General features: G+C 59.6%; 1 protein-coding gene across 1 annotated transcript; it reads right to left on the bottom strand.

The window, feature by feature from the left end:
• Nucleotides 1-6621: 6621 nt before the first annotated feature.
• Nucleotides 6622-7800, bottom strand: LOC311187092 (granulocyte-macrophage colony-stimulating factor receptor subunit alpha-like). Its single transcript, XM_084258339.1, has 3 exons — nucleotides 7731-7800; nucleotides 7456-7534; nucleotides 6622-6818 (listed from the first exon to the last, which is right to left on the bottom strand). Exons 1-3 carry the CDS (start codon nucleotides 7778-7780, stop codon nucleotides 6723-6725), a joined length of 225 nt encoding a protein of 74 aa, XP_084114465.1. The 5' UTR covers nucleotides 7781-7800; the 3' UTR covers nucleotides 6622-6722.
• Nucleotides 7801-8419: the final 619 nt, after the last annotated feature.

The raw sequence follows: 8419 nt of genomic DNA, 5'->3' as shown, positions 1-8419 counted from the left end.
GACAGTACCCTTGGCCACAGTGGGGCCCCCAGAAGCGGCCCCCCAAGGCACTCAGACCCCTATCCAAGGTGGGGCCTCCCGACACCAGGAGAATCTGCCCGCTTAGCCCTGGCTGTCCAGGAGGAGGGAGTCCAGTCCAGTCCAGTCCCCAGGGAGCTGGACGCCTGCGTGGGGAGCCTCTTCGGCTGAGCTGCGCCCCGATTCTCCCCACTCTCCCCTGAAGCTGCAGACCCCAGCGCGCCCCTCGGGAACCTGACGGTGGAGCCGCACAGCAGCAGCCTGACCTGGGACCTCCATGGAAACGCCTCGGACATAATGTGCTCCACCAGCTTTGGGGCGTTCAGCAAGGTGAGTCGCCCGCCTTCTGGGGAGCCCCCTGGCGTCCCCAGCGCCCCCAGTCCAAGCCCCAGGCTGTCCCCGAAGCCCCAAGTGCCGCGCCTCCCTCGAGGACCCGCCCCCGCGCAGCTGGGGCCGCAGGCGCGCACAGGAGGATGGATGCGCTTTGGCGAGCTCCGGATGGGGGGCCCGCGCCCTCCCTTCTCCCGGTCCACCCCGGCGCCCCCGTGACCCCCGCCGTGTCCTGTGTCCAGTGGAGCAAAGTAACGCCCGGGGCGGCCTGGGGCTGGGCCTTGGCTGAGCGCAGCGCAAGAGGGAGGCGCTGGAATTCCAACCGCGCGCGCCTGAGGCGTTCCTCGTTCCTCGCTCTCCACCTCTCCCAGGCCCAGGATGGCCGCCACTGCCAGTTCCCCTGGCTCCCCGCCTGCCTGGGGGTCACCTTCACCGTCACCGGGACGCGCCCCCGGCTGTTCTCGGCGTCTCCCAGCACGGGCCACAAGGTGAGGCCGCCCTGCCTCTGACCACAGCGCAACCACTCTCAGCCCGCACACACTCGGGAGGTGGTTTTTAAGTGGGGGGGGGGGGGTCAGCCCTTTGCAGGGTGCCCTGCAGAAGGACGCTGGTCCCCCGCGCGCCACACCCGCGCGCCCTCCTCTCCCGCGCCCAGCAATGTCCCTGCACCACCTCCTCAGACTCCCCCTGCGCCCTCAGGCACCCAGCGTGCTTGGCGCTCCTCTCCAGCGAAGACCCTCCCCGAGGAGGCCTTGCCAAAGGCGTCCCTGACCTTGAGCGGTCAGAGCCCCAGGAAGGGAGACAGAAGCCGGCAGGGCGCGCGCAGGGAGGGTCTGCAGCCTCAGAGGGCCCCGGGGGGCCTGCGCGGCGGACAAGCCCCGATCCCCAGTGGAGCGAGTGAGCCTGGGGCGCGCGGGCTGCTCCGGATTTGCACCGCGCGACCTGGGGGCACCAGCACCGGCAGGGCCCCTCGGGGTGACTCCTCAGGCCGCGTGCGCCTTCACCGGGGTGTGGGGCGGCCGAGCGGGCGCTGACCAGGTCCCTGTGTCTGCTCCTCTGCGCACCCAGAGGGGACGCCCGGGGCGGGGGACGCCCGGGGCGGAGGCCGCGGGGCTGGAGTGCACGACGGGACGGTCCTGACGTGCCGCTGGGGCGCAGGCCCGGCGGCGCCCCCCGACGTGCGGTACCGGCTCTACTGGGAGGACCTGGGGTAGGTGCTGGGCTGGGGGTTGCGGGGGGCGGCTGGGGGGCTGCGGCCGAGGCCAGCGCTCCGTGGACACCCCCTCCGCCCCCAGGAGCGGCGCGGAGCGCGAGTGCGCGCGGTACCAAGTGGACGCGCGGGGCGCGCGCGTGGGCTGCAGCTTCGGGGACGTGTCCTGGGCCTCCGCCCAGCTCCAGCGCCTCCTGGTCAAGGGCCGCGCCCCGGGCTCCGCGGTGCCCTGCTCCGAGGTCGTCGCGTCGCTGAGAGAGATTGGTGAGTGAGGCCCGGGGGTCCGGGCCAGCAGCCCCCCGCGCCAGCTGGGGGGAGCCCTGTGCTGTGGGGCTGCTCTGAATGTGCCCCCGTCCCCGTGGCTGCCGCTGCGGACGCAATTCCTCCCCATCCGGGAGGCCGGGAGTAGGGGCGCAGGGAGCGTGCAGGGTGGGCGCAGAGTGTGCGCGGTCAGGGCTCCGCGGAGAGGCCACTCGCTTCTGGAACGTTCCGCCGCAAGCACTTCTAGGCTCGAGGCTCCTGGCGGATGGATACTGCATTCTGGGGCGGCCCCTCCCAGGCCCTGGGGTCTCCCGCCGCCCGCGCCAGGGGGCTGGGTCCTCTCTGCTGTCCACGCGTCCGCCCCAGCTGTGCCGGCCCCGAACCCACAGGACCAGGGCGCAGGCGTCGCAGGTGGGAGCCGCAGAGGGCGGCGCGGCCCTGGGCGCAGAGTCTGCAGCGCGCACCGTGGCTCAGCCCTTCATCTGTGGCGCAGGGAGGGATCCTGTAGGCCGAGGCCCCTCGCGCGCGCACGCGGGGAGCTCGGTTAGGGTCGCCCTGGGGATTCGGGGCCATTCTCAGTCTAGCAGGAGGGTCCGGGAGGGTGGCCGCGGCGGGGTGTGCGTGCGGGACCCTGGGGCGCGCAGTGACCGCGCCTTCTCAGACGCTATCTCGCGCGGCAGCTGGGCGAGTTTCCGCTGGACACAGGGGCGCGTGACCACAAACCCAGTGACTTCAAACCACATCCTGCCCCCTCCTTGAGGCCAGACTCCAGGGGCACCAGGGCCGCGCAGTCCCCCCGGCTACAGGGGCGCCCCTTCCCGCCCTGTCCGGCTCCTGGGACTCCAGGTGTCCACAGGGCGCCGCGACGGCGCGGCGGATCCTCGGCTGCGCACACTGGAGGACGCCGGCCCGGCCAGGCTCGGGGACTCCTCGCGGCGGGACCCAGATGGGGGGTGGTCAGCAGCTCGCCCGCTTGCCTGCTCCCCACGAGGGGCACCCGGGGCTGTGGCCAGGACATCAGGCAGAGGGAGGGACCAGACAGGGGACCCGGTGCTGGGGATCTCCATGCGAGCTCAGGCTCCTGGGGGTGCAGGCAGGGGCTGAGGGCTGGGATCCTGGGGTGCACACCTGAGCAGGGGTGCCCAGGTCGCCCTGCAGCGGGAGGAGCGGGGAACTGGGGGGGCAGAGCACCTGGGCTGGGCGTGGGCTCTGCACCCACACGGTTGTGCGGGATCAGGAGGCCCCTGGGTGGCTGCTCCGGCAGGTGGGGCTGGGAGCCCAGAGCGGGGATCCTTGAATCTGGGGAGCCCGGATCCCAGCTTTAGGGGTTCCCCAGCGCCATCAGCTGTGGCACCTTCCAGGGGCCTCCGGAAGGGTGGGCGGGGGCCGGCGAGCTGCCCGGGACTGAGCATGCTGCTTGGGGAGTCCCCAGGGGCCTGGCCCTGGCCATCTGTGCCCCCCAAAAGCGGAATAAGTTGGACTGAATGTGAAGGGGCAGGAACGGCCTGTCCTGCAGACGCATGGCCAGGACAGCAGCCGCCGCCCCTGGACACTCCCAGAGGGACCCAGGGCGGCGGGAGGACGGTCGCTCCTGGGGGTGTCTCTGGGGTGACGCTGCATCGGCGGGACTCACCGGGTGGGTTTCTGGGGCAGAGAGACTGAGCCCCCCAACCTGAAGTGCACGTGCGAGGGGCCCCGCGTGGTCCTGACGTGGGAGCCGCCCAGCCGCCTGCAGAAGCTGCTCCTCTGCGACGTTCAGGTGCACAAGGTAGGGGCGGGGGGCCCCGCAGCCGTCCCCTGCGCCCTGGGGTCCGGGGGTCAGGAGGACAGAGCTTGAGTTAGTCACTATTCCACGTTTTGGGGGCCTTATACTGTCTGTTATTCATCCTCAATCACCGAGTGGACTCGTGGCTGCCGGACGGCGCAGCCACCGCTGTAGCCGAAGGTGGACTCGCGGCCCTGGCTGGGCATTCCCCCCACTTCCCTGCGCTGCCAGCACCCACCCCTCTGGGGGGTACTGCCTGCGCCCCACAGGCTCCTCCCAGGAGGCTCATCCCCTTTCGGCCAGTAGGACCCCAAGGGGCCCCGTCCCCTGTGCTGGACACCCTCAGGGCCAGCTGTGTGTCCCGAAGCTCCTGCTTTGGCTGGTCACGGGCCCGGGGTGCCCCTGCAGAGCCACCTATTCCGCGGGCCCCGCTGCAGAGAATTGGGGAGCTGGGGGGCTTTCTTAAGGGATAGGAGCAGACCTCCCACCTGCACCCCGAGTCTGGCTCCCCAAGGGACTGAGCTCCTCTTCTTGCCGTGAAGCCACCTCCCTGCTTTTGTGCTGAACCCCTCGGAGACCCGTCGCAGCACCCCGGGCCGGGGGCACCCCCAAACTATTTTGCACATAATATATTTTTCCTCTCGTGTCAGTGTTGGCCTGTGGTCATGCCTGTGGGTCCCCGTTCAGGGTCAGAGTTTGGCCATTGCGGGGAGGATCAGACCCCAGAACCCTTTTCCTCGGGTCTCGCGTATCCCCAGCCGCGGTGGGGGTTCCCCAGGGAAAGGGTTTGCGGTGTGTCCTTGCTGGGGTGCGCGGCACAGACCTGTCGCCCCCACACGGGCAGGCTGGGCCGTGGGGTCAGCATCTCCTGCACTCACTGCGCCCCTGGGCATGTCCGTGTGGCACGTGTGGGGCGGGCGCCGCGGTGCGCGGAATAGCAGGTGACATTCATGTCCCGGAATACGATGCTGTGCTGTTTCAGGAGTGACACAGGCGCAGGTGTGCAATACTGCGTGTGCCAGGTACACACGTGCACGTGCCTAGGTATCAGTAGACTAAGTTGTTACATTAACATGTGAAATTATTATATTAATAACGCTTACTATAATGTGTCCCTTTGCTATACATCAATGCAGGTGTATGTGTATAAAATATATGATGTTTATGTGTCTAAATACTAATATATATAAATGTATGCACGTTCCTATATATTATTAGGTTAAGTTGCTTCATTAATGTGTGAAATTAATATAAAATATTAATGTGATACATATTATTGCTATTTATTAATGTGGGTGTATGTATATAAAATATGTTTATGTATCTAAATACTAATATATATAAATATATGCATAGGGATACATGTTATTAGATTAAGTTGCTGTATTAATGTGTGAAATTAGTATCAAATATTAATAATGCCTACTATAATATATATTGTTGCTCTATGTTTATGCAGATATCTGTGTATAAATACTAATATATATGAATATATCCATATTGATATATATTATTAGAACATATTAAGTTGTTCTATTAATATGCTAAATTAATATGTAACATTAATTTAATTTAATATCATGCTATATATTATTTCTAGATATTAATAGATACATGTATGTGAATATTCATATAAATACATGCATATTCACATATAGTATATTGTTATATTAATATGCTAGATTAATATGTAATATTAATACAAGTTAATATACTATATTATTTCTATATATTAATAGATTTATGTATGTAAATACTAATATGCTGTATATAAATGTGTGCACAGTAATAATATATTATATATAAATATATGCATATTTTATATATTATCATATTATGTTGTTATATTAATATGTTAAATGATATATCATAGTAAACCAACTTAATGTTATCTATATATTAATAGATATGTGTATATAAATAGAAATATATAAATATATGCATATTCACATATATATTGTTAATGTTCTAAATTAATATGTAATATTAATAAACTTAACATGCTACATCCACTATTTCTGAATGTGAATAGATACATCTATATAAATACTATTCTATATAAATATATGAATTATTTTATATATTATCAAATGATACTAACTTGTTATGTTAATATGTTAAATTACATGTATTAAACCAACTTACTACAATGTTATTTAAGTATTAATAGATACCTGCATATAAGTAGCAATGTATAAATTTATAACTCTATATATTATTACACTGATATTATATCCAATTATATATATTATTATCCTGATACATATATTAGTTGTTATACTAATATGCTAAATCAATACATTTATTTAGTATTAGTATAATTAATAAATTAATACATTTATTAGCAAATTATTAATAAGTTAATAAATTATTAGTAAAAATTAATAAATTATTAGTAAATAAAATATTAGTAAATTAATAAATTAATGCTTTTATTTAGTATTAGTATAATACTATTAGTGTGACTTAATATAACAGCACATGGAATCTACATATTAATCCAGGCCTCTGCATACAAAGACTAATCTACATCACACATGGATATCTGCATATTTATTTCATATTTCCATCTAATTTCTCTATATTATGTTCAACTATACTTTATAGTAACGTGATTTCATGCCACATTTTACACTAACGTGTCCATATTTACGCAGTTTATATTCCGTCTAGACACAGGCCTATTTGCAGATATTTTCTCTCCATTATCAATGTGCACATTGACATATTGCGCATGTCCGGGCACCCTACCCAAATCCTAGGGGTATTTCACGTCCACCCCACATAGAAACGCGGATATTTAGCTGCGCTGCGTCCTGTCTCCTGCGCGCACGTGGACCTGACCTTGGGGCCCCAGCGACACAGCCCACAGGGACCACGTGCCCGTGCCGGGGGCGCGCCCACCACAGGGGGCCGTCTCGGAGGAGCGGGGATCCGGAAGAAAACGGGGTGAGACCCCGCGGGTGTGGGTGTGGGTGCGGGGGTGGGCCGTCAGAGGCCGTCGAGGCAGTCGCCGTAGTTGCCGCGTCTTGGAAACATTGTCTTTTAATGTAAAAAAAATAAATAGAAACAAAAGCACAGAGCCGCGTCTGCGCCGGCGGAGGGGTTTGTGGGCGGGGAATGGGGGGGTTGGGGCGCTCAGGGCGCCGCGTGGGCTGCGGTCACCTCCTGCACGGTCAGCACGTCCTCGACGTCGCCTTTGCCCGCACCCTTCGTCAGCGCCTCCCAGGAAATCTGGAGATATGCGGGGTCTCACTTTTGCGCTGGCGCGCACTCCCGGGTGGGGCTGGGGAGGGGCATGCAGGGTCCCGCGGGGCAGTCCTGGGGGGTCGAGCTCCTGGGGCGCCGGAACCGGAGGGGAAGGAGGACTGGACAGTGCCAGGGGCCGGCGGGACCCTGGAGATGAAGGGGACTTGGGGCGCGTGGGGTCTTGCTCCCAGTGGAGCCAGAGCGCAGGGGCACCGCTCAGGATGGAGGGGACCGGGGAGCCATGGGAGGACTCGGGGCCAGTGGCTGGGGACCCCGAGCCTGACCAGGGATGTCCCAGGGAGGAGGTGGGTGGCCCAGGGGCCTCGGGGAGGGCTCGCATGTCCCCCACGACCTCTGTCTGTGGGTACGTCCCCAAGATGGGGGCCCTGGTCTCTGTCTCCATCTATCTGTCCACCTCCGCTTGCTCCTCCAGCCACCCTGTCTCTCCCCGTGGCTGTGGGTCTCTGTGTCTCCCTGTCTCTCTCTTCTTCTTTCCCTTCTCTCTCCCCCTCACCCCCATCCCTGAAGACAGCACCCCCCACACCCCCAGCTCCCCCCAGGAGGACCGTGAGCTGGGTAGGGTGGCAGCCACCCCAGACATCGAGCGGGGAGGTCCCGGTACCTGCTGGTCGGCGGGGGTGCAAGTCCACTTGTCCCTGATGCGGGGCACGGGCGGGAACAGGCGGCAGCGCCCCAGCACCCTGGGAGACAGAAGTGGCTGCAGGGACGTGACCCCAGCCCCCCAGCAGCTGGGAACACGGCCCCCCAGCTCACCTCCCTGGGCTACGGATACAGCCCGTCCTAAGGAGGGTGGGTGGCCCCAATCACCCTGGGCTCTCAGAAGGGGACCAGCCTGGGGAGTTGGGGCTCTGCAGTGCCGGCCAGGACTGGGGTTACCTGTTAAAGAGGAGGCCAAGCAGGACGGCGCCCACCAGGGTGCCCAGCATGATGGCCAGGTACAGGAACACGGGGCTGGTCTCCTGCTGCTCACTGCCTGTGGACAGAGAGGGGTGCACCGGCTCCTTCCCGCGTCCCTGCCAAGCACCCACCGGACCCCAGGGGCTCCGGAGCACCTGGAGTCTGCAGCCCTGTCCCCAACGCGTCCACCCACAGGGAGGCGCCCAAGGGAACCCGCCATGTTCGGGCACGTGCACCACACTCTCCTGCTGACATTTAAGGGGTGACAGCACCCGACTGTCGGGTGAGGACGCGCAGATGCGCAGTCCTCCCGTGGGAGACCCCAAGACAAGCACAGACCAGCCCTGGTCCCACCAAACACCCGGCAGGAAAGGCGCATCCTCGGCCGTCCACCGCAAGACCTCAGAGACCACCCCGTCTGCCACCCTGTTCCTGGGAATGTCTGTTTCTCTGCCCGTTTTTAACCCGCTTGTAAACCGGGTCCTTCAATTGTGCAAGGGCGTGGACACCCAGCATGGGATGGCCTGGGTGACTGCCCAACATTTTGTCCTCATTCTGGGGTATCCTGTCCTCTTCCTTCCGCTTAGTGTCCTGGATGCCCAGTGCGGGGAGGTGGACGCCGCACCCGGTCGTGGCCACAGTGGCCGCAGCTGCCCTGGCCCTGCCTG

This window comes from Talpa europaea, assembly GCF_964194135.1.
Source record: "Talpa europaea genome assembly, chromosome: X".
NCBI classification, from domain to species: domain Eukaryota; kingdom Metazoa; phylum Chordata; class Mammalia; order Eulipotyphla; family Talpidae; genus Talpa; species Talpa europaea.
Note: the sequence above shows the minus strand (reverse complement) of the source record. Positions and strands in the feature narration are given on the sequence as shown.

Bases quoted from the DNA above. Each gene is read 5' to 3' on its own strand.
- LOC311187092 (XM_084258339.1), bottom strand. From the start codon at position 7,780: ATGCTGGGCACCCTGGTGGGCGCCGTCCTGCTTGGCCTCCTCTTTAAC. The intron at 7,535-7,730 runs GTAACCCCAGTC...TCTGTCTCCCAG, and splicing joins CTTGGCCTCCTCTTTAACAG to GGTGCTGGGGCGCTGCCGCC. The intron at 6,819-7,455 runs GTACCGGGACCT...GCATATCTCCAG, and splicing joins GCACCCCCGCCGACCAGCAG to ATTTCCTGGGAGGCGCTGAC.